The sequence below is a fragment of the Neodiprion fabricii genome, chromosome 4 (genome assembly GCF_021155785.1).
Source record: "Neodiprion fabricii isolate iyNeoFabr1 chromosome 4, iyNeoFabr1.1, whole genome shotgun sequence".
Taxonomy (NCBI): Eukaryota; Metazoa; Arthropoda; class Insecta; order Hymenoptera; family Diprionidae; genus Neodiprion; species Neodiprion fabricii.
Genome location: NC_060242.1, coordinates 29022519 through 29049002, shown reverse-complemented (window position 1 = coordinate 29049002; position 26484 = coordinate 29022519). Strand labels below are relative to the sequence as shown.

At 41.5% G+C, this 26484-nt stretch overlaps 2 protein-coding genes across 6 annotated transcripts in view; one reads left to right on the top strand and one right to left on the bottom strand.

Annotated features, from left to right (window-relative positions):
• Positions 1 to 261: 261 nt before the first annotated feature.
• On the bottom strand, positions 262 to 25126 carry LOC124181705 (5'-3' exonuclease PLD3-like). 4 transcript variants are annotated; one of them, XM_046568508.1, is made up of 12 exons: positions 24908 to 25126; positions 21361 to 21958; positions 20630 to 20869; positions 10447 to 10571; positions 7718 to 8066; positions 7502 to 7636; positions 5799 to 5990; positions 5569 to 5697; positions 4815 to 4954; positions 4087 to 4252; positions 3301 to 3442; positions 262 to 3190 (listed from the first exon to the last, which is right to left on the bottom strand). In XM_046568508.1, the coding sequence occupies exons 2-12, from the start codon at positions 21499 to 21501 to the stop codon at positions 3057 to 3059; spliced, it is 1893 nt and encodes a 630-aa protein (XP_046424464.1). In that variant the 5' UTR covers positions 21502 to 21958; positions 24908 to 25126; the 3' UTR covers positions 262 to 3056. The 4 variants fall into 4 exon arrangements, with proteins under 4 accessions (XP_046424464.1, XP_046424466.1, XP_046424465.1 ...); XM_046568510.1 differs by lacking the exons at positions 20630 to 20869; positions 21361 to 21958; positions 24908 to 25126 and adding exons at positions 10757 to 10820; positions 11743 to 11871; XM_046568509.1 differs by lacking the exons at positions 20630 to 20869; positions 21361 to 21958; positions 24908 to 25126 and adding an exon at positions 11743 to 11879.
• The window catches only part of LOC124181707, a 170723-nt gene continuing 154676 nt past the window's right edge, over positions 10438 to 26484 (top strand). For both annotated transcript variants that reach the window (XM_046568514.1, XM_046568513.1), the window contains exon 1: positions 10438 to 10534. The gene's annotated coding sequence lies outside the window, so the exon portion shown is untranslated. The remainder of the gene's footprint in view (positions 10535 to 26484) is intronic.

Sequence of the window (26484 nt, the reverse complement as noted above, 5' to 3'; positions counted from 1 at the left end):
CCGACAGGAACGGGCTTCAGGTTAAACGGTTCCTGATTGGCTGACGCTGTGACTGACGTCACAGAGTACGTCGGTGGTATACTGTATTCCCATGCTTAGCCCATGCTGTTTATACGCAATCCAAATCTATATCGTGTTAGGCTAAATTTATGAGATTTAGTCGATGAATAGCGGCTTCTATTTTATAGATATGTGTAATTTATTGAAATCTTGAAGATTTCTTTTGTATAAAGTTTTGAAAAGTGCACTTTAGTCTCAAAATGAATGTCAATCGCAGTCCGCTTCATTTATTTTGTTTTCCATACTTCTTCACCGACCTCAAAAAACACAATTCTCGCCCTTGGTGTACAATATATTAATATCCAATCATTTCCAGTGAGTACTCTTTTGTCATAAAGATCAAACCTGAATAACAAAGCGTACTACCAGGCATAATATACCGGATTCACCAGATCCAACGCTTCAAATTCGGATATCCGAACTATACGGATAGTTCAAGTAGTTACTGGAGTACCCGGGTATGCATACTGTACGAACTATCCGAACTATATGAATAGTTGGAGCACTTGATTTATTTGGATACTTAAACCATCCGAATGATACGAATATTTTTAAGCTAGTTCCAATACAAGTATTACAGCTACGTGTTAGTTATAACTACTATTATATGTAAACTCTTGAAAATGTTTGCCAATTTACTACAGACTTTCTACACAGAAGTGGAGCAGGAGTACAATTTCTTTACAGAGAAGTGGAATTGTCCTACATTCCGTATGAATTCGACACTTGACTCACAATCTCGTAAAACTTGGTTGCAAAAATACACAACTGTTTTTCAAATTTCTTAAACTTGTGGCGTGAACCTAATTTATTTTCAAATTTTGTATGAGATGTTCTGGGTATACTTACTATCCGGGTACTCGAAGTTTACGGATACTCACGCTATCCGGATATCCGAACTACCCGGATGATCGAATCATTCGGGTACTCGAAGTATTCGGATTTGAAGATTCATAACTGACGGATCCGAGTAATTTAGATATTCGAATAGATCGGATCCACGTGTAAGCACTAATTTTCATTAGTGTCGATTTCATTTCTACTCCAATGTGTTATGATTGTCAATTACCCTAATTTCTGATGATAAGAAAATCAGTGAACGTGAAGAGATCATTTTTCTATATGTTAATAAAAGAGCTATGTATGCTCATCTTGAATTACTCAGTTTTTATGAAACCCTCTTACGATTTTTTAGGTTAGCTCAAGAGTGACAAAGGTAAATTCAACTGCAAAGTCTGACATGTATGATTATATAGAATAAATATTCAAAAATGACCTTGTTAGGTTTTGTTGAATCGTTTTTTTCCTGAATATCAGGATTAGTTAAGATTCGAGAGAGGGAAAGAGATAGAAAGATAGAATGAAAAGTGAAAAATAATAAACGAAACTGTAGTCACTTCCTCGTGGGATTGATTTGTTGTTCTTTATACCTCGACAGATTGCGTACAACTAGATGCGTGGAAAATATCTGCTTGCGATGTGCCGCCCTTGAATATCATCATGTAAATAATAGATATGAAAAAGATATTTTTACTAGTCGGCTGATGGATTATAACACACGTACTATAATTTTTACGCAATTAGCATCGTATAACGTCAATCTCGTCTCACTAATTTTCATATGTTCATGAAAAATTCATTAATAGACACTTAATATAAGGCACGTGAATATTACTTAAATTGTTTTCGTCATTTAACGTATAATTAATTAACACCGACAGCACACTTGTCACTGTCAAATTACAGTTTTACGCATACATAAACCACGTAGCTATGATTATGAATGTTGGGGTTCAGATTCGGATGTAAATCAAAATTTTTGGGTACCCTGTGAAATTCCGGTCCTTTGATCTCAGTATCGAATTCGAAATGCATTTAGGAGTCGATACTTTCACCGAAGAAAGAAACATGTACACGAATAACGGTCATGTTGATGAAAGTGATGAGAAAAGCGAGGAGAAAAGTCAATAGTTGAACCTTGATATTGCTGCCAATTATTTCATGATGTCATTTTAATGATGCCATTACTTCATTTCAGAGGTAGCAAAGTGTTGAATGAAGTGGTAGATGGATTCTAATTGTGTGATTTCATGTATAACGTCATTAATTTGGTCAGCGTTTTCATTGACTTAGTACCCTAAACGGTGTAATTTAAATAACAGTATTTAATACCGATAACTGAGTTTCACGTGTTCCGACTGAACGATCGTATAATATTTCTAACTAAAATCTATCTCGTTTGTTTACTAGATTATCTACTGTGATCGGTAACAAATCATTTTTCACATTGTTCGATTAAGTTAAGAATATAACTTGTGCATTCAACAATGCCCAAACGATGAGGTTGCGTCCGCCTGATCGACGATTTTATGGTTCTACTCATGCTGCAGTATGGAATTCGGCAATCATTTCGAAACGAGTGTGATGACGATTTGGTAAAATACAGTTGGTTGATTGTACAAGAAATATAAACAGGTTTTTAATGTCCCTGATCTTGACCGGCCAAACTACGATCTTCTGGCTCGGATGTGTGGCAAGGTTCGAAAAAGTCGTCAAATAGAATGTTTTTTTTTTTTTTTTTTTTATAATTCTGCTACTTGAAAAAATTGAAAATTACTGGATCGACTGAATCTGAAATATGATCATTTCTAAGTTAAGAAGAGTGGTGTCGATTAACACCGAGATCCTCCAAAATCCATTCTTTCATTCTCGTGGTATCGTCGGACAAAAAATTGATCACACACACACTCACACGCACCCAGGATTCCATCTGGAAACGGCTGGAGACGCATTTCTAGACCTGAAAACTTGGAGACCCAGTAAAAACTCGTCGATATCGCATCAATTAAATACAGGGAGACGCGATGTCTTGTAGACGTTGTTGAATATGCGAATGTTACATCTATATTTAAGTCTTGGAGATAGAATTGTTGAATCCGGCTCCCACACGTCAAATTAGTCATTCGATCGTCCAACACGGTGTGTTTTTGCCTCGTCTACCTATCGACGTAAGTCTCGTTCAAGGGGTGGGCGTATTGGGAATTCCAATCTCTGTGGAATATCTCTTCCAGCTGTTGTCGTATGCTTTCTTCATTCTTGTTACCGACGTCTTCGAAGACCATTCCAATCCCTGTGGGACAAATTAGAGTTCGCTTTTCATCGAATTGCAACAATTATAGAGAATCCCGGTAAAAAATCACGACGCAAGTGTCACTGTACCGCGAACTATTCGATACTTGCCTGCTGTGGAAATGAAATAATCTCCGGACCAGTTGCTTGTGCCAATGTAAGCGGCGCTGTCCGTCACCATGTATTTGTTGTGGTTAACTCTGATGTACGGTATTTTATCAAGAATTGGATTTGTCGGGACGATGAATCTCTTCTAGAAAATACAAAAGGCAGGAGCGAAGCGATTAGCTTGGTATCGAATTACAGCTGCGGGGCAGTTACCGGTGTTTAATTTTATTTCAGTGATTAGCTGTATAATTTTTCTTTTCGTTTCTGAATCATTACGTCAATATTCGTTTCAGCTTAGTCTCGACTTTCGTCATACCTTGGAATTCGTCGTGATATGTATCGATAATGCTACGGGCAATGCGGAGATGTGCTTTCAGAAGAAGGAATGTAACGTGGAGTAATATTGTGTTAAAGTGAAAAAAAAAGCATTACGAACTGACAAAAATTGACGTGTTTAAATTATATTTTGGTATCAGAAGATATCATGAATCTGGAAACGTTTCGTCACGTGATATCAAATGATTTCAAGAATTCCACTGATTGCAGATGTGTGCGAGATTTCAAGTGCATAGTCCACCTCTCATTATGTTATAATTTTTTTATGTTGAATACGAGTTCTCCAATTATTTACATTCCTTGATCAATGATTGGAGTAAAAGCAAAAAATCGTTCGCTTCGCGTTGCCGGTGGTTTAAAAAAGGTTTTAACGGACATACAAATGATCTCGATAATTGAAACGAAAGTTACTTTATGAAAATATTAAATATAAATTGATATTCATATACTAACTGCTTCAATTTTGACATTTCTGTAACTCTTCGTAAGAACTGCCAACGACTTGAGGAAATAATCCGCGGATGGCAATGAATGTTTCCACCATGATATCAGCAGTTTGACGTGGACCTTGTGCTCAATTGCAGCTGACCGCAAAGCATCGTCAATAATTGGCCAGTATCTGTGAAAAAACAAGTTTTAAGTATAGATGCTGTGCTTAATGTTTCGTTGACTGCATTTCACAGAACGGTTCCTATACTCGTGAAGCCGTGAAGGCGAACGTTTTCATTTAATCACGTTGGAATGATTACTTGACTTTTGAAAATAAAAGAAAGAAAACACAAAATTTCGGGTTTTTTATAGTTTCGCAGGGTCCATGTATTTTCGATGACAGTATGTTGTAACCCGTAAACGATCTTGCGTAACAGAATGGAAAGTATAGTTCGGCAAAGCGTGCCCATTACTGAATACTGTCAAAATATTCATCAGGTAAGCGCGGAGCAGCCTTGAAATTCAAAAGGATAGTTCCTATAGGAGATATTTTTCGGCATATAAGAAAGTAGGTATATTTATGAAAGTTGGAAGGAAAAAAAGTCACTGATGGGGTCTTTGGAGTGGGTTTATCCCATTTTGGTAAACCTATAACATCGCGAGGACTAGATGAGCGATCGATGTTATGACTCATGCTCTATGGTTTGAAAAAACGGCAATCGATGCCGAAAAAAGTTTTTGTGTATACGTACTTAGTTTTAGGCGTGTAAATGGTCAGCGGGAAGAAGTCCATTACCGATATGTAAATAAATTTTTCAGCCTTATCGATGCAGTGCAGAATCGCATCTAAATCATTCGTTCTTCCTCGAGGTGACATTGGCGGTGGTGAGCTCTATGTAGAAAGAAACAAATGATCTATACACGCAAGGAAGGGATTTTTGGAATTTTGCAGACATGGCCATCAAACTTGGCGAAAGAAATGTTTTCTCGATTCACAAAAATGTTATTTGATAAAAAAAAAGAAACGTTATCAGAACAACAATTAGTGTCATCAAGTAAAACGAAATTTATTTGATTTGACAAAAAATCTCTTTCGCCGTACTTCATAGCCATATTTCCTAGATTTAACAAATTTTCTTTCTATCTGTGGATTGACGTGAACAAATTTGACGTTCCAGTTGCTGTACGTAATTATCGCAGCTACGTAATTATAGTGGTGTTCTCGATAACGTCCTGTAATTTTTCGTCTTTCACCACACAAGCCGTATCATAATTGCCAGTAACGTTCATGACCAGCGTGTAGCTCAATATTCGGTTCAATATTACATGCCCTCAGGCTTGTGGCAACCGAGACGTGTAACGTATTTCTGGTGTGGAATAGGGTTTAGCGACCTTGATTTACCAGTCGCGCAAAATCACTTCCTATTCTTCGTGCTTTTCGTGGACCTAACGAACGATTCAAATATATTTCGTGTCACCCCCCGCTCTCCCGCCCCTTTCTCTTACCGCAATGAATGCCTTGTACTTGTTTCCACCCAAGGTAAAGTTCATAGGGTTGCTGACGTTTGTTTTCGTAGCCAAAGAATCTGGCCAAACCGCAGGAATTTTGCCGTCTTCGGAAATTTTCCAGTAAACCTAGACACCAGGACAAACGAACGATATAAATAATCAAAGACATCGGTACAAATATGTTTACGCAGAATTGACCACGAAATATCTGTGCTAATTACACTCACGTCGAATATTTTTGCTATGTCGTTAGCCAGACAAGAGCAGTTGATAGCGACCAATCCCAGTTCTTTGACTTGGGTTAACGAACGCCAGTCCATATTTGCGGATCCAACGTAGATGTGGGTACGATCGATTATCCACAATTTCGTATGCAGAACTCCAGCTCCCAAAAGCCTCGGAAAGTCTAAACTTCTCACCTGTTGAAAATCGTGCCGATTTGAACCTTTCCGGAGATAATTACATGATTCGCAAAAAAATAAATATAAAACCATCTGCGTAACTGTTTGCAGAGTGATAAATGTAACGTCAGTAATAATTTATGCATCCTAAAAGCAATTAACCGTACCGTGAATGCTCAGCGTAAGGAAAGATTCACGCGTGTATTTTTCCGTATCCTGTTGCTAAGTTTGTTGAAATGGACATTGATCGCTTTTAGCGTACGATAAATGATAACCGTAAGTGATATCTTGATTGTTTTTCAAGCAAAAAAGCGTCGTAAAATTTTTCGCGTAATCGAAACTGAAACCTCGAGTAACTTTACATTTCGAGTTTATCGATCTGAGTATTAGCGTTTTTGTACTTATTCCGTTTCGGTTATGATTACATCAGAATTTGTATTGTGAAATCCTGTCACGCGAAGTCGAATTAAAGTATGACTATTAACATTGACGTGGGTCGGCGGCTGAGGATATGACTATAAGATGTAATAAAATAAAAAGGCGAAAAAAAAAACAATTTAAATGAGCGAAGCCTCACGCTGAGTGATTATCGCCCAGTCTTCTTTGCGGTATAAATTTTAATCACTAATCTCAAGATCAGCAAAAAGTATCTGAGAAATTTATGATTCTAGCATTGACCATCGGTCGGCACTTGTTCTCGATGCGAAAGGTTCAGCAGCTATGTAGGGGAAGGGGGGGGCAAAACGGGGTAGGCGAGCAAAGTGGGGTACCCCAAAAATTTCGTAAATGGTCAAAAATGACATATAGCATCATTTTACACTATTAAAAGCTAGAAAAAAAAACATTTGTATACTTTTTGCGAAAAAATACAAATAAAAGAAATAAAATAAAAGAAAAGTAAACTGGCTTTTCCTTTTACTTTAAAGATATTTTTTGTAAAGTAAAATTCGGTCCGCGACGCGCTGTTACTTGTACATTTGTGTATTTTTTAAGAATTTTATCAAATTTTTAAATTGCGTCGATTAATATGGCCATTTGCAAAAATCGTAACTAATTCAATGGATTCGACAAATTTCGAAAAAAAATGAACACTCGAGAGTCAAACCAAACATTTATAAAATCGCGAGCCAAATCGGAGAGGTCAAGTTTCAGACCCAGGTCCATTTGAGGTGGAATGCCCCATATGTACCCCGGTATCAGTGACGATTATCACAAGTGTGCTTCGGAGGACAAAGTTGCCCAACTTGTACCCGCACGTGTGGTATAATTTACAAATGGTTGATTGTTTCACGGGTTTTCAGACCGCGGTTTATCCCGCGTTAGACGTGAAATCAATAAGTCTTCCCCTGTTGTTTGACGGGCGATTGATTGCGCGCCGTTCTCAAACTCGTCAGAGAACGGCAACTTCCTACACATTTTCGATAATTTATCTTTCGCCTTTTGCCTGCCTCCAAACCTTAAAACGAGGCCTTCGTTTCACTTTTGTAAGGTCGGATCTAACGTTACACCCATGCAGAGTTGGAACGTACCTGGGCATTGGCCTTCTTCGCCAGATACTCCGTATCGTCATTGGGATTCAGTTGCGAGGGAACATTCTGCGCGAATCTTAATCGCAGTCCTCGATCTCTCCCAGCCTCCAATAAGGCTTCGAATACGTCTTCACCCTGCGAAGGAGATTCAGAACCTTGGACCCCGGATGCAAAGAAGGAATGTTAGCTGATTTCATCACCGACTTATGATTATACCTCTTTGGCACTATCGTCGGGATAAACATCCTGTCTTCTCATCGTCCAGTACAAGGCTGCGATTTCTATCGATGATTGCGCCGATGCGATCAACTCCATCCACGAATCGTACGTGCTCCGATGCTGGACTGAGTTGTTGGCATAAACCAGTCCGATCGGAATTGATTCCACCAAATTGATCTTACAACTGTCCATACAAGTCGATCCCGGGTCGTTCCCGAACGTCGAGTTCGATGAGTGTTTGTCCCCTGCGTGGTCGAGTAGGGGAAGCAGGACTACGAGCACGATAAGTATTAGGATGACAGTGATAGGAATGCAGCTAGGTCTGCACCACCCTTGAGCTCCCCATCTGAAATCGAAATGAGAATGCGATCTTGTTGCCTGGCCGATTCGCCTAATGTGTGCCTAAATTTTACGTCTCAGGGAATAAGTACGCGGGATTGGCGGAATAGGACTAATAAGGACAGACCATCACTGAATACAGTTTCTGTTGCTCGACAGAAACTGCAATAAATCGGGTTTGAAATGCGCGACGATGTGCTGTAATAGTAGTAAATTGCGCACCAAGGAAGCAAAGTATAAAGTCCTTTTGCGCCGAGCGTAGGTAAGTTTGCAGTGGTACGAGTCATAGGCAAGCTCGTGCGCTAGCTGATGATGAGTGTTGCAAATACGCGAGGTGAAAAAAACTGCCTCCATGGTACACACGATACTTTATGTAACAAAAGTGTTGCTTGCAAATTTTTTTTATAGCGGAGTACAAAAAGTACACTTTTGCGTAATCGATTGTTTTTTTTTTTTGTACTGCAGCAAAAATTATTTATTGACGCACGGAATGCAGGTAAAAACGACGCTAAAAAGAAGTTACTATAAATGCTCAGTGTATGTTTGGAATGGATATTTAACGTATAAACTGAGGAATTTTGAAGACACGTGGTGGAAATTTTCTATGGGCATAAGAACAAGTCAATACATATCAGGTAATATAAAATGTCGATATTCGCACAATATAAGTTAGATACATATTCTGCTATTTGGGGTGCCCCAAAAATTTGGCGACGGCTGAATTACTTGAATACTTCGAGTCGTAGAAAAAAACACTGGGTACCAAGTTTGTAGGATTTGTTCCTAGCTATCCAGTCCTGACCCTCAAATGATTTTAAATCAATTTTTTCGCCACCAAGTTTGTCATCATATTTTTTACCCCAGAAATGAAAAAAGTGATATATATATGTATATTAGGGTGGTCCTTAAAAAGGTTATTTCCGAATTTCTATGCTCCGAACGGCCTAAACACTTCCATATCGATCAAAAAAAAATCACAAAAAATTGACAGCCCTCAATTGCGATCCTAAAGTTTGCCCCACGGCGGCCAAAGTTTTTACATTTAAATAACATGTAAGTTTTTCGTCTTCATGTTCATTTATATGTTACTCGGCTGCATCTTTTGCTATCGGTTCGTAATTAGGCTGGATTTGCACATGCATATATGCTCTTTAAAAGTGCCCACGGTATCTTGATCGTTCTTGAACCGTTTCTCCGGGATAAGTATTGAAAGTAATTATTTCTTGCTTTTTTTGACTAATAAACGGTTAAATTCTCAGCAAAAATAATTATGGAAAATTCTGATAGAATTTTATCAGATCTTCAAACGCTGTATTTTAAAACTTGCGGGGTGATGGAAAAAGAATTTAAAAAAAATTATTCTATTTTAGAGTTTTTTCCCACCGTAATTTTTATACAATTCAATTATAATAAAAAAATTGGAATAATTTGTTTACCGCATTTACTCCAGTTTTGAATACAATACTGGTCGGAATTTTCGAAACCTGACTCTGTAGTCGTAATCCGTGATCTCGAAAGCTCTCATAATACTTCACCATCGGAATTGAAAATGTTTCAATTTCACGCTTCCTGTTCGCCGCTCGGCCTTTGTACAGAATGTATCTAATGCATGTTCATGCTTTTTGGGTACTTTTCTAAGGGTCTGTGACATTAAATTCGACGGTGCACTTTGTTTATCCGGACAGCGTTCATCCCTTTACCCTGTGGCTCTTCGGCGATCAAAGGGTTAGCCGGTTACCACTGAGAAACCACGCACGTTCCCAAAGCTACAGCCAACAAGGCGCGCGATGTCGTTCTATCGAGAAGTGCTGCGACCTAGCGAACAACTCTACAACCTCAACAATCTCAACAACCTTTGGTCTGTGGATTGCTCGCACATTGCACGTGATCTTCTTACCGCGTTTATCACTCTGCGCACGCGCTATTATTGCGGTACGATCATTTGTTGAAACTTGAAGTATCCGTAGGTACAAGTACTGAAAAATGTTTTCAGACGATTAAGATATTTATTCACCAGGTAACGGTATTACTCGGTATACCAAGTGTGTTGCTGTCGGTAAACAGTGTTTATTCATTCGCTAGCATGAATGAAGACCGTTCATCCGAAACATGCAGAAATACGTAACGGTTATTTGCCAAACAAATTACCTTACGAAAACTCATGATGGAAATTGAAAATCGTTGAAGTGTTCTTTGCATTTCAATTTTTGTTTCCTCATACCTTCGACACGAGAGAATAAATGAGATGCCGAGATCATATATTCAAATTCAAGACTTTGTGACGTCATTATTTGACATCGGAGTGTCGCGGCAGATACAAAATTCTAGGGAGGAGACGTAAAATAACACGCCTTATAAATGTTCGTATTATTCTACAGATGCATTACTTGGAGTTCGTTAACGGATCGTCGGCATCACCCCTCAGCATGAATCCGGACTGATCCCACATCTCAAGGTCGTCATCACCTCCACTCGGTGAGTTCACGTCCAGTCTTGCATTTTCCGACACCGTCTGTAACAAACAGCGATTACATACGCATTTTTTCTTCATTTCATTTATCACCGTTTTGTGTATTTGCAAACTATTCTCATCAGTCGTTACTAGAGCGTTACGAGGCTCAGAAATGGCGATGTCGCATTTGCTGGTAACGAATTCTCAGAGCCACACCGCCATCCAAGTTTGGCAATAAAATTTGCGGGGTGAGCAGAAACGTTTGACATGTTTGTTTCGATTGTGCCACGGACGCAGAATGTCGATTATCTGTTGAAAATTTCGCGTTATATTTATTAAGAACTAAGAAGTATGAGTAGACGGCTGTAAAAATGAATAACTTCTGGAAGTATGTATCTTGACGACAAATTAAGAAATTCGATTGGTGTTCGTTTTATTAAAAAATGTGTAGTTTCAGCTTCACTTAGAGTTTTTTTTTTTTATTAAGAACAATTAACAGGATGCATTCTTGTTCCACAACAACGTCAACTATTTCACTCGGTAACATGTATCGTTACGATATCTCAAAAATCGCTGAAACGATTTACTAATTTCAAATTTGCAGATGAAATTCTTGGATGGTTTATCCACTTTGCTACAATCCGATTTTTGTTCGTGTTTTCCTTGGACACTGGCGACTGTTTGAAATTGAGATTCAATTTCCGTACAAAAATGACGACCCTATTTATCGATATAACAAAAAACATTCGTAACTAATAAAAATTAGGACAGTGGCAAAAAGAATAAACTATCTCAAAATACTGTTTTTAAATTTAAAGTAAATCGTTTCAGGCGGTTTTGAGATATCACTGACACGGCGATCACGTCAATAACGATGGTTAATTCCTATTCATTGATTTCAATGAAAAAAAAGAGACGAAGCTTGATTTAGATACTTTTGAATAAAACAAATTTCAGTTGAATTGAGGAATTGGTCGTCGAGATGTGAATCCTCAAAATTCACTCACTTTTTCACCCGTTTACTAGTGTAATTATCCTCCCATATTGGCGGGATTCGTCGTTCTGTAAATAAATGTTCGTTGGCGTACTTTCGACAATTTTTATTTTTATCACACAGCGCTGGAAATGCTTTAAAACTATATTGTTGCAAATCATTTTTGTACATCGATTATATACATGGTCGAGATGTGTCGGTTCAGAATCGATTAAACCGATGAAGAATTGTACTCACCTCTGCTGCTCGATGCGTTTTCTTACATCGTTTGACATTTAAAATCGTCATTTTCACTTTAACGCTGAATGAAATGGACGCAAAATTCAAGCGCAGAATGAATCACATGCGACACAAGTGCGTGTCTTGACTTACTGATATGCGATATGCGGCTGCAGTCGCAGCCACAGCCACGGTGCCAGGTTGCAGCACGGCACAGCGTGACAGACACAAGTGTGCAATGTGAAAGTTGAACTTGTGGCAACGCTGTCTTAGCCCAGCTTCACGCGTCACGTTTGAAAGTTTGAAAGCTAGTTTTCAAGAATGATGCATATTTGATGGTCTTTTCTACTTTACTGCAGGGGAGGGAGCAGCTGGTCGTTTGAGAAGAGTATTATCGATAGATTGTTGTGTATTATGTTCAGTTGTCATCGAGCCTTATCCCTATGGAGGCCCATTCGTTTGAATGTTAAAAAATCGAACACTTCAAGCTTTGGTGGAACGCTCGGGGACGCCTGATAGTAGGCAAGCAGCGCGCCGTTCAAGTACACTTCGTAGCATCACTTTGGGCCACAATGCTGCTTCGTAAAAGTTAAAAAGTGTGAATTATACATGGATATTCAAATTGGAAATTTTTTTTTTTTTTTTTTCATCTTATAGTTAAATCGATTTTTCAATCGAATATAGTTCATATTTTATATTTTGGGGGCATATATATATTTCTCAACGACTCATAGATTCTCCAACCAGCAAGTAACTTCTTCGGTACGAAGGATTTTCAAGGAAAAAGATTTTTCATTCTTTATGCATTCAGTGTATTCAAAAAGCCCTCTTTGTATGTACACTAAATCATAGTAAAAATCAGGGTACCTAAACTGGATTTTAGACTATCCTGTAAATGTTAAATAGATGACTTGGATCACACCGGATAAAAATTCGTATTCTTGTTGAATGTGTGTATACTACGTATTGAGCAACAGGGTTCCGCGAAAGTTGTCGGCGTGAATGTAAGTGTGGATAACCGGTGTGGACGGGGGTGGGTGGGATACTGGTCTAGATAAGCGTTATTGCCTCAAAGTTTGCATCAGCTACAGCCATTAGACTAATGCGTTTTTAATACGAGTTAGGAACAGGCCGAAGCAGGACAATTACCTTGATTAAGCCCATCCTCGGGCGCGCTTACACCAACGTTTCGTCCGAAGCTCAAAGTTACGTGGGTAGGAAATAATTAAATTCACTATTTATTCTCTTTGACCGGTTTGTCTTCATTTTCATCCCACCATGACTGGTTTTCTGCAACTCTTCGTGGAACTGGTGATTTCGAAAAAGTGAAACGACAGATTATCACATTTGGTGAGTGACGTACATTGAGTGTGGAAATTTATATTTTAGAATGGGAATTTCGAAAAAAACGTCAGAGTCGTTACGTTAATTATCGCTTCAGTCTTGTATTATGCCTAGCAGGAGCTAGTAGTGTACGCGACAGGTCTGCAACGAAATCCCCCTTGATGACAAATTTTTAATGGAACAACTCAAATTCAATGCCATTGACAAATTCAGTCGAGTCGTCATTGTCGTACAGAGACAAAGTCGATTAGTTACCCCGTTAACAGAACCGTTCCATAAAATGATCGGTTCGTAATATCCTGTTAATTCTTGATGCGAATCAGCCTAGCATTGTTGGCAATTTTTTTTCTTTTTACGAAATTTGCAGTATGCATGTAAGTACGTTACCGAATGAGGAGATCGGTATTTAATGAGCTCGGGAACTGCCTGGAAAAATAACCCTTATGGAAGCACTTATGGACGCAGTTAGAGCTTGGCGTCTCGACGGCATCAACGAAACGAATACCCCCCCCTCTCCCACAACTCTTTATACCGCAGTGCTACAGACAAATGACTATCGTTAACTTAATACGCAAAAAGATCCGAAAAAACGCCCCGAATGAAAAGTTGATGGACCATAAGTAGAAATGGCTAAGGGTCGCGGCTACCGACCGAAAAGGCAAGATGATCGCTGATGTAATCTTCGTCTCTGAGTATACTTTACTATACATATACTACGCGGCGAGGGGTAATCTTGCCACTTTGCAGATTTTGCGAACATGCTGCGACACCATGCGTTCCTCGAAAAAGAACGAAGACAGCTTTTTACGTTTACGGTTCGCTTTTTTTGCAGGTCGCACAGCCCTGGCTCGCGCTGGCACAAAGATCTGTAAGCGGGCAGTATATATAAATAGTGATACGTAACTGGGTCATACGATCACTTGGAATACATATCTGTATAGTGTATATATATATATATATGTACGGTAATTGGATCTCTAATTGCAAATCGCACGGTAAGGTATTTGAAAACCTGAAACTTGGAGCGCATTTATCGTGCTTGTAACGGCTGAATCGAATTGACCTAGCTTTGGAATGCCGCGATAACATGCTGCATTGCAAAATCCGCCGAGAAAGGTGTATCGTAGATAACGTGGCCACTTGCATTCACGTAATTTTGAAAAGGAATATCAAATTTTTGATGCGGATTCGAAGACATGTTTAGGATTGTTGACAGTGAATTCAAATACTGTGTAATGAGTTCGAATTCAGTGTTTCAAATCTAGTCGAATGGATTTAATCAGACGAAATCAATTACGCAAATAGATTGTAGATTTTTGATAGCAGAATTGATCGATTCAGATGAAATCTAGTTCGAAATAATTAGTAATTAATTTATTTAATTAATTACGAAAAGTTTCCATATCTTTATTAGTTTCAATGATAAAATCACTGCAACTTTTCTCTGAGGATGATATTGATTATTATGCGAAGCTTTGTCGTTATAAACTTACGGCTTTATAAATTTCTCCATAATTTCCGGACTGTAAAATTCAACCATTTAGAGATCTGTCTCTATCTAGTTTTGCTCATTATTATATCAGCATAATTATTGCATGTGATAAGTTCTTATTCCCAAGGTGGGTAATTATTTATAGAGCTGCGAAGATTTTCTATCCAACCGGTTTGTTGTTGGTAATGAGACAAATTCAGTGAGGTATAACGGGGAGTACTAATCTCATCACGGGATCGTGAGAAATTTCACGTTTAACTTCTCGATCGTAAAGAAGAATACGTAAATCAGTGAAAACGATAGTTTGTCTCATTTAAACTCCTATTATACCCACGTACGTACGTGGTAGGGTATGAAAGCAACAAGCAAATGCTACACCCGATTTCTCCAGTATTATTTTCAGACTTTTTAACTGTCCAATCTCCGTAGGATAGCGGCTTAATAATTTGTCCTTTCTTTTTTTTACTATTACGCCCGAATGCCCTTTGTTCCCCATGTCGAATGCACCTCGCGACGAATGATGTCAATTTCAATAAACAAGTACTTGTTCATACTGCAGTAAAAAATCTGTCATTTCGTATAACACGCACTGAAAACTTGCTCCTGACATCACAACGAAGTGTGTATCTTGAATAGAACAGCCCATTTTCAAGTGGTAAATGCAAATCCTTGCGAGCTACACAAAATAGTAGAAGGTGACTTGCTCGCTTACGAAAATACCTTATGATAAGAAATTGAAGATCAGAGAAGACTACATTAAATACGCGCACCACTCGAAAACGTCGGTAATGAAACATTCAATTTCTGTGGTACGGCGGTTGGTCACGACATGCTCTGCGACTCGGATGAAAGCATTGCTGTAAGGATGAGGAAGACGCGTGAGGCCGGGAAAAAGGAACGGGAGAGACGGGCACCGTGGGACTAGGGCTGGCGTGTTATTCTTCGGAGGGATTAGTATCAACATTTGTTCTAATGAAGCCGCGGTCTAATGATGCTAGATGCCTGTAATTTTAGACGCGGACCTTCGCCCGATGTCCCAGAGGCTCGATTCCCGTATTTATTGCATCTCGTCATGCGCCCCTTAAGCGGCACCTCCTGTCCCAGCAAACTGGAAACGGGCTCTGGTCGTTATTTCGCTTCTTCCGTTTTCTCATGGCATCACGATTCAATAATTCGTAAGAATGTAGTCTCGGTGCTCGAAGTCTGATGACCCCAGAGGATGAGACTCAGCTGCTCTAATTTTTAAGTCACGGAAGGCAATTGTTCGGCCCTTGCGATTGTCAAATTCTAGATGTTTTTTTTCGTGGGAATCAATCAAATTTTTAGCTTCAGATACAGCTCGTTATGCGATCTACGCAGTCAATACCTAATTGATTAGGACTGATTCAAACTTGAACCATGGAGATACCGATTCACTGATCGGGTCGTCGAACATTGGAGTGGACTAGAGATCTGAAGGGGAAAAAAGTATCCAACTTTCGTCTATCCCCCGGTACGATAGTTCATAAAGTGTCGCGACCTCCAACTTCGGTGTTATGCCCATTGCAGGAATGGCTCATATTGCCCAGCGACAGGTGGCTAATGGAAATCGAACGAAGGCAATAACATAACCTCTGGCCCACTGATGCCACTTGATCGACTTTCGACATTCATATAATCAGCTATGCCGAAAGGATCGGGGTTCAAAGACCTCGCAGAAGAGGAGGATACATGGTATGCGGGTATCGCCGAGTATCCATACCTGCATTGCGCATGGGTAGATAAGTGATGTAAGTCGAGACCCATGAGATTTCGACTCCGTAACATTGCGTTTCACAACCATTGGCAAGTTCTCCAATCTATAACTCGTGCAACGAGTACGGTGTGCGACGGTCGAACGTTGTGGGAGACTTGGAAATGAAAATGCAGGCATATATAATATATAATCATTGAACGTAATAAGCGTAAGATAAGGACATTCGTGCCGCGGCACAGTTATTAGACCCGTGAATTTTTAATTGCCCTAATGTCAGCCGTTGCTCCCTTTCTATAATTTTCGAACAAATTTAATTTCACTCCAGACCTCCCCTTCCTTCTCTTTCTTGCCTCCTTCACTTCTTCGAACCCGACTGGAAAACATTATGTACCTACCCGCGTCGTCCCCCAGTTATATATATATATAGGTATACACGTACAACGGCATAAGGATGAGCAGATGGAGAAGGCGACTTTCCCCTCACTCTCCGAACCCGTACTTACCAAAGATGCAATCTTTTTTCCACGTATTTCGGTGTGAATAACATCCTCGCGTTCTCCACGTTTATGTCTACCGCTCACGCAATGAGCCGTTGGTATACCTCCGATATAAAAAAAAAAAAAGAAAGAAAAACGCGCCGCGTATACCTACATATATTATATACGTGAAATATGAAAGTAAAGGCGAAGATCTGCAATCGATCAACTTCGCAAATTCACCAAAGATAATCAATTAGGCGATAAGTAAGTTTTAACGTGAGCATGTTTTACACGTTTTTCGATGTGCGTGTTTTCCGTACACAAATTACCCGTTTCTATAACGATCGAGTGAGTCTGCGACTGCGTATCTTCGGAGTACTGAAAAGATCACTTTTAAGGCTTAGGAGTTAAAAGTGGTCTTTTCTGTACTGCACGTATGCGTTGTCGCGAACAAATCTGACATTACGCGACCCTAACCTCAATTTTGTGCTTCGTGAAAAAACGCGTAACATACTCTAGGTATATAAAGAGTCGTGTGCAACAAGGAAGCAACGGTCTTTTCGCCTCGCGTATTTGCAATACTTGTTTTCGGTTCACCTACGATTCACGTTGCAAGCTTACGCTCGGCTCGAGAAGGCCGAGTTTACCTCCTTTTTACACAATATGCTATTTCATTTCATCTTCTTTCTTCGATCCTCTTCATCTTGTTTCACTCTATTTTTTCCTCACTCTCCCTCCGATTCTTAAATCATTTTTCTTTTAACGCTACTTGTGTTGCCGAGAATAACCGCAGTTAGCACGATCACAGATTTCTTTACTTATTTTTATTTCACTTCGTGGTAGAGCGTTTGATCGAGTGTATTCTTTGTAAATGTCTGTTTACATCATTCCACTCGCTCGCACTTACTCCGTAATAAAATTTTTAAGATTTTAATTACCGGTGACCAAATTCAGGTGTCGTTTATAGGCCGTAGAATATACTGCAATCTTGGTGCGCTGTAATAACCATTCCATCCAGGTCGTAGAACGTCGAGATTAGGAAGAAAATATTATACCAGTACTAGCAAATCTGTGAGCCTATAATGGAAAAGTTCCAGATTCTATAAAGTTGTTGGAAGAAGTGACAGAGGCTGAACAAAAAAATATGATCCTTCCGAACGTGTTTCGTTCTCGGTTTACGTTGGAGCTGCGGGAGGAAAGATGATGAGTTTCATCAAAATTCTATTCGGCTTAAGCCCGAAGTTTAAGCGAGATCCGAAAATCCGAATAACGTGTACCAGGAACATCAAACAGAGCCGAGTTGGCAAAGGGGGCGGGGGAAGAGTAAAAGCTTGAGCTACGCCTTGCAGACAGAAGGAATATTCATATAATGGTGGATCGGCGGCTGAAACACTCGCTCAACTAATCTTTGGGCTCTAGGAATTACTAACTCAATTCCGCGTGACTGTCGATAGTCCTGAACTATTCTCGGCATACCTAACATATATAGGTGTACGTATACGCCGATAATGGGATGCGGAATGGATGCGAATTAAGGCACCTCCTGTTATAGACGGTGTAATCAGTCGACTTGGTTATCCTTTCGTTGCGCGCCAATTCTCTCGCCAATGCAATATAGCAGGCACGGAAAACTTTCGTATCTCGGACTTACAGCACAGGGTAGGCATTACACCTCACACATAGACCTACGTACGCGGTATTAGTTTTCTTCGAATGAGCATTCGTCACGCAATGTCAAAGACGCTTTCCCCGGACTCGACGGTCTACACGGATCGGTGTATAGAAGCGGATCAGCCCGAAATTACCGGTGCTTAACCGTAATATTAACAAAAAGAGATAAAAAAAAAAAAAAATAGATAGACGAGATGGAATGTGTCATGAATAAGTGAATAAACTGGTCAACGCGGCATCAATGATTCAGGTCCCGAATTGACGAGAACAATTCATATCGAGAGTCCCTGTACATCGGGGTGGCGGCTATTTTTCTTTCCAAACGACATGCTCACTCGAATTGCATTCGGTTCTCAGAACGAAATAAGAATAGTCCGAGACCCTGGGGTGCAGGATCGATCGACGCTCGTCTATGGACATGGTTGAAAAATTTAGAAAAACTTTTTTACTCTTACTTGAGTAGGTATCGATACAGAGCTGTTGAAGAGAGGATAACGCGGGTCAGACAACGAAAAAGTGGGGAATAACAACAAAAAGTACGGTGGGCAGCGGCGCAATAGCTCGATAGGAAGATAAACAGGGCCATTCCATCTGCTCGTTGCCTCGTAAAGTTTTTTTTCTTCTTCTTTTTCTCTTTTTTTCGATTTTACAATACAGTTCAGTACAGCGGAGGGACGGCTCAATATGAACCGCGAGTTGAGGAGTATGGAGTACGGAAAATAAAAACAGGGCTCAACTCGCGGGATACAACGAGTTGTTCAATCCTCTGCAGACGCGAAAGAGATTTTTATTTCCATCTATTTTATTCCCGTTTCTTCGTGTTGTTTTCTTTATTCTTTCTCCAAGGGTGAATCGCCGTGGCTCTTCCCTCTTTCGTTTCGCGTACATGCTGAGCAATCCAATCAGTACGAAACGCTCAACGGTGTGTCGAGAGTGAGTCAAATGAGACGTAGCGGAAGCGGCTCCTCCCCTCTCGCATTCTTTGCCTCGTCCGAAAAGCTCCTGGGACTTGAACGTAAGGACACGTCTTCATCTCATTCCGTCTTGCCTGAAAGTCGGGAACGCAACGCCTATCGGCTCGGGATGACCAACAATCCGAGACTGTTCTCTACCTTGAACGTTTCAGTGGCTGCACCGCGTACATGGTCAGCCCATCCAATCAGGCCTCCGGCCAAACGCACGCCAGGCCGCAGGCGAGTGCAGGTAGAGCGTTGAAAAACTAATTTAATTAAGTGTACAGAACGAATGAAAAGTGTAGAGTTGGGTGCTTTTTATCTTGCCTCTTCGTCCTAAGAAACACGGCTGCGCAAAGACGGCGCTAGGAGTTTGCAGGATGTGAAAGAATCGTTGGAGCTTACGCAAGGAGTTGATTATCATGTAGTTCAAAGCATTCTCTGGGACATATGTTTATGCGTGGGCTGTGCAGTCGTCAATTCCACAGGGTAAGATGTATCTATTTGCATCTACACGAACGGAGCGTGGGTCATTTTCAGTGCGCAGTGTCTTTGGTCAAATTATCTGATTTCTAGGCGCAATTTAACCTTTGGATTTAAAGCTGATCGCGAACCTACTACGTCCAAAAGTTGTGACATTTGCCTTACAGTATCTAGCTCTACCTCCGCAGTATAGATACAAAATAATTCGTGAGTCTAAAGATTCATTCGTCCTGCAAGAAACAAGGTTCTACATAGTCGAATCATATAATATGTCTTCTTCTGCTTAACAACTTCAGTAGATCGGCTTGATAAGTGAATCCTTGACAGGATTACCGTTTGCCATTTCATCACACATGACATGGTAGGTTTGTGTGCTTGCAATATGAGAGAATATTACGAGATCTAGATATCCACAATGGAATCTTATCGGTATGCCTTTCTAGCGTGATATGTGTATAAAACGTGCCGATATTAGCGCAACGTGTAATTTGTCAAATGGGTTCGTGAGACGGGGGTTTCATTCGAGGGCTTTGGAAGAAAAAAAAACGAAGCACTGTCGTGGCTGGCAATGAATTGCGACTGAATAATTAACGGCACAATCTAGATGTGAGCGTCTAGATAAGGTGTCGAAACGGCCAACAATCAACAATTTTAACAAATATCACGAATTTGTGCCGAGTGTTAGTGAAAGCTGAAACATCGTTTCTACTCCGCGACATCAATGGTAACAGGCTGAAAATTAGCTTACCGATAATTTGTGCCTGATCCTGGGGGTCCGGCTCTTGTGCTGAGGCAGCAAGACGACGACGTCCTGATCCTTGCTTCGGGGCACTGATTGCCCGGGGAACGACCTGCTCGTGGAAGATCCGCCAACAGCCGAGGAAGATGACGCCAGAGTGGTCGAACTTTCGGCCGTTGAATGTTTCGAGTAAGCGACATTGGTGACGTTGTTGCTCCCTCCGTACGAGACGTTGTGCGTATTGTTGACCTGGTTGTACAGTTGCGAAAAGAGAGGTTCTGTATTTTGACTTTCTTGTTACCGAGCTTAACGAGCGGAAATGTCATTTCCCCTGACTATACAAACAGAAACCCGACGGTCGTGCCAATTATAGTACCGAGACAGACCGCGAAGTTGGCTGCAGGTATTATTATAATGTATATAATATACGAGCTCGGTATCGCAGATTTTGATTACTCCACTTGTATATTATACACGTACCGCAGCCTTCCGTGCTTCACGCTATACACACTGCGTCAGATTGGCATCTCTGCACAAGATCCGGCATCGCGAGTCCCTCATTATCAGTGCCGTCGCAAAGTTGAAGGGTCGTACGGCAGTGAGTGCAGGGTGGAGGATAAAATGTAACCTTATCGTGGCAAACGAAAAAAATACGAAACCCGGGATGGACAAACAACTGTGGCAAACGGTGAATGGCCACCTGTGGTCTACCTGCATGCGGATGGTCGACGGAAACTCACTTGAACCAGAATGTGGCAGGCCTGAGAAGCGATCTGGAAAAGTCCATCCTGCAGATTGCGTCCCGGTTGTTCGGCACCGGAACTTTCGCCACCGCCGCCGCCTGTGCCGCTGCCGCTCTTACCCCAGCCGAAGAAAGACATTTTGAATTAAGCTAAGCCAATTTTCGTAACTACATTCGTTTACTCTTGCCGAGGGTAGCTGCCTCGTTTCCGCGCCGCATACCGCATGCTTCAGGCTCTTTCTCTTCGGCAGTTTCAAATTTTCACCGCTTTGTCCTTTCCCTCTCTGACTTGTTTATTTGTCGTGTTTAATCGTTCGGTTTTGTAAATTTTCCGGCAGAGTTGTATCCTCGAAAAACGATGGAGATCCCGTTGAGCTACGGAACCGTTCTGCAGCAGGGGCGACGAGAAATTCGTTGTCGTATTATTTGATAACGAAATCGCTTATGCGTTTCAAGCTGTGCCTCGTGTCAAAATTTCCTCTAGACGACAAGGAGCGTAACATTTTCACGGGGCAGCTGTCGAGTCAATGGTGATGGGTAAACTTACGCCGGTATATCACGGGTAGGCAGGTACGATATACCTATATCGTCGGAACCTGCAAGTAACGGGTCGTTGATTAATTGGAGGGAAGAGGCGCTTTTACGAATAAAATAGGCATCAGATTGACGATAATTAATTGAAAATGAATGACAGTCTCGTGAATAATTGCCAAGCAATTTAGAACGGAGGGACTGCTTCCCGGTTTGCCTCAAACGCCGGCGAGATATAACGCGGAACAAAGAGGAGCCGAGATGGACTTGGACCGATATTGCTTTCGAGGCGGAGTCGTTTGTCCGTTAAATGTACCCGGACTTGACCGCCCCTCGTGGCTCTATTTACCGACGGCCATCAATATATTATTCAGGACAATGACCGCCGCCAGGTTCTAAAGTACGACATCGCTGCCGACCCACGCAATCATATGATTTCCAACTCCTCGCGAGCTACCTGGAAACGGAATCGTCTTCCGTATAACGTGTATTTCTACTGCATCAGGCGTACTCGCTGACGGCCGCGGAGCACGCATCGTCGATCAACTGTGAGAAACACTCAAACTATCGGTACACGGAAACTGCGGTAAAAATGGAGGGAAACAACATCGGCGGAGCCACAGTTCTCGAAACTACGGAAGCCCAACAACACCTGCGTGACCGGTTTGTGCACTTACTGGCGAATCCCTCGCACAAGGGAAAAACAAGCATTCGGGGTGTGAACCAGTTTCCTCCCTCATAGGTACAGAGATGAATGAAATATTCATCCACCGTAGTTCCCGAAGTTTTTCAACATAGGTACTATTCGTGATACAGGATGTGTAGATTCTTTACAAATACACTGAGGATGGAGCCAACCTTATGAAGTTGGGATATGTTTATATACGCTTCGTTGGGGATATTTTATTAAATGCGATTCTGCTGTAGTTGATATTTAGGGCACGGAAAACTTTGTTTCTGATACGTGGCATGGTTGGAAAGTTAGAGTTTCGAAGCCTGTGATCGCGCGTAAAGTGCCCCATTTCTGAACAGTGCGGTAAAACGACAGTGGCTCATGCGCTTACTGAAATTCTCAATTTCACACATTAGGGCATTCTCGGCGCATGCGCACTTTCTTATATCTTAATTTTATGCACGGACTTTACGCACCGCCAGTGATTTTCTCGGGGTTATTGAGTTCAACTCGAAGTTCCCGCGTTTAGGTTAGCTGTTTCATAAAATCCAGACTTTTTCTTGATTGCCCTTGATCTACTTCTTAATTATTATTCTACATTTCTTTACTTCTTACTGTTGAGGAAAATGGGGTGCCCTTATTTTTGCATAATACGTATGAGGTCTCTGCCGATTATTAGATTTGACAAGACATTCCGACGGAGATGTTAATTTCCACTAGATTTAATAACAAACAATCAAGGTGCGATTCGATTGCCAAAATGCTTTTTCCCCTTTCCTGGGGGTAAGAACGATTAAAAGTAACTTCTCCGGCACTTTTTTATGAGTAAAACTGTTTGAGGATTCCTAACTCATTTTTGAACTCTGAATTCAGATTCCTCATCTAATTTCACGTGTTAAACGTGCTAAAGAAGTTACATTTAATTATTCTCGCCCTCAGGATGAAGAGAAAAAAAATTTTTACGGTCAACTCGCATTTGTTGTTACTCGAATCGTTAAAAATTCATACGTCTGTCGGCAGAATTTTTTTCGTTGATTACAATATTTCTATAATCTCGCATATTATTTGGGGAACGTGAAAAAGAAATCAACGGATTAGGACACATAGGCGTGGAAGGACTGGGCCTCTTGATACGAAATAACCTTGAAATCAATATGCGGGTTATTTTAATTTTCGCGCCAAATTAACATTTTAGAGCAGGGCTCGTTTATTCTTGAAACGTGCTTCTTTAAGGCATTGTTACAACGTGAGTATTGATTCGTTGCTTTGCATATTCCTATACATCAGCGATACGCGCACAAAAAGGCTCACAGCGACCGAAGGACATGAAACCTATCGTTGCTCGCGAAGAGGAGGAAGCACACCCGTCATAAATGAGGCCACGATGATACGAGAAGGTTTTTATTTATCTCGCGATATCAATCACTCGGAGCTTTCCCACCCTCGCAAGGTATACGAAGTGTATTTCTTCTTCCTCGTCATATAAGCATGCCTGTACGCACACGGTTCGTATGCAAATGAAAATCCGGCAAGACGCTGATTTGCGTATCAGACAGTGACGCGTTTTCCACGCTTTCTCTGTTTCCGCTCCCTTCTCCTGTGAATCGGAAATTCCCCTCAAAACCCGTATCCGCGGAGTGGAAATTCTCCTTGAGAATGAAAAATTGTCAAGTTCATATCGAATCGATGCGAGTAGTAATAACCGTGCGTGATGAAGCCGCGTGCTGTTCAGCCGCATCCTGCCATCCACGGCGGCTCGATCAGAGAAACCAAAATATGTCGCGTCGTACCGCGTGTCGATTTCATTCCGCTACCTGTTATACGAGCGAGGTTTTGCAGTTCAAGTCACTGCGGCGCTTAATTGATAAAACACAATTGCCGTCTGTAGCGAGGGATGGCGGGTTGGTGGGTGGGTTTACTGAATTCTATCGCCGCCACGGAGCGGCGATAAATCAAAGTCACCATGCAGCGACGGAGACTATTTATTGACCGAATCGGGGAAAAAGAGGACGCCTAGATTGCAACGCAATAGAATCACTACATCGAACATCGACAGAAATGCGCTATTATATCGCGCGTCGTCACAGGTATATATCGATCGCATCGAGTTTCCGTCGTTTTTTATTTTCCTACGAAGTCTCGAGGAGCGATACAGCGGTTGGAAAATTGGGCAAACGAGAATTACGCCGAAGCACACCGGCGGTAGCCGAGAAGAGAAACGACCGCATTGACTAGCGAAATCGGGCTGTCGACAGGCTGCACAAAAACACTGGTCACCTCACGTTCGCCGACATTTTGACACACGACTCATCTGATTATTGATTTCTAATGGATCACTCACGGCGATGTGCAGACTCGAGCACAACGATAGTCACCCACTTATACTTTCCACTTGCGATACAGTCTGATTTTACTCTCGTTTCGCACTTTTATACAACATACATCCTGCCTACGACATGTTTGCGAACAACGCACGGAACAAAGATAATATGCACGAGGGGTGTAAATGCGTAGCGGCGAACAACACCGCGGGCTGAACTCGGCGTAGGAACGACTTGTTCCAGCCCAGACGCCGCTAAGTCGTAGGGAAGGTCGGCTCCTGAGGGGTGTGCAGGGGGTCTTCGGTACCGACCACCACACGCCAGACCTGCGCTTAGACACACCGCGTGACCTGGATACACCCACATTGGTCGACACTATTACGCGATGGTCGTTTTCCTGGGGTTGTGTGTGTGTTCCGCTCTGGTACAGGGGAGCCATGGCAAGATAATCGACATTTTCGTATAGCTCATACTTATACATATTTTTGTTCTCAACCCCTCCGCTGTGGGACTCGTTCCTCGAGCCGTAGAATAGTTTTTTTCTTACTCTCTTCAGATTTCACGAGGGTCTTTCTATTCGAACTAGATTCGTTTCCATGCGTGAAAGCTCCGTATCGCAGTGTGCGAAAAAAGTTGCTTCCCCGGGGTAATTGGGCCAAATTGAACATCTTTTTCACCGGTACACCAGCCATTATTGTACTTCGGCATTGTTTTATACTGCCGGTTTCAATAACACGTTCACGGAGTAATTAGGTGAAACCGTAAAATTTTTGGGGCCTCATACATAGGACTCGATTCAGGCTGTGCTAACAAGAGTTTGGGTTAATCTCGCTCTCGGCTGAACCCTGTAGGGATCCTCCGGGCCGCCGGAGAGAATGAAATTCTAAAAATCGCGTCCTATCCCGCGAACAAGCGTTTTAAAGAGGATACCACTCATTGTCAGTCAAGCTTCCACACGTGTAGCCCGGCGCCCATTATACCCGCGAATTTCCTCGGTCGGGTCCCTCAAGTATCTCGAAGTTAATTGCCGGAAACGTTAGGATAGAATACAAACAAAAGCGCTTCGGAGAGCAAACATGCGGTATTGGCCTCGCAGCGTAACACCGGCGTCATTCGGCCCCGCGGCACCACCTTCGGACACACTACGCGACGAGAATGACTTTGAAGCTCCAGGGTGTCGAGGACCGACACGTTCGACGATGTTTTAGCAAGCCCTAAGCAAACCGACGAAATTGTTCTTTATGACCCTCGAAATTCCCCCCCTCCCCTAACAACCCACACTTATTTCACGGAACTTTCAGGCTCGGAGCTTGCGACCTTTCGTCCGCTTTGCCAACTACGCGTTTTATTAATTAGGTTATCCAAAGACGATCGGATCTTCAAAGGCTAGATCTTGTCCGATTGTAAGTGAAAAGATATTCATATAATCAAACGCCGCCCGAAAGTTGTGATGGTTTCTACCGCGTGGGAACACAATTGCAAATTTCTCGGCAAAAGCTCGATTCAGTGTTTGGTACTTGCAACATCGCGATGCACACCGCATATCTGCATTCCTGACCGCCACAGCTCACATCGTAAAACCAGCTCTGACGCTACT

Coding starts and splice junctions, on each gene's coding strand:
- LOC124181705 (XM_046568508.1), bottom strand. CDS start 21,501: ATGTCTTTCTTCGGCTGGGGTAAGAGCGGCAGCGGCACAGGCGGCGGC. Junction 7,637..7,717: donor CCGACGATAGTGCCAAAGAG/GTATAATCATAA, acceptor TCTCCTTCGCAG/GGTGAAGACGTATTCGAAGC. Junction 4,955..5,568: donor AGTACAAGGCATTCATTGCG/GTAAGAGAAAGG, acceptor CTTTCTACATAG/AGCTCACCACCGCCAATGTC.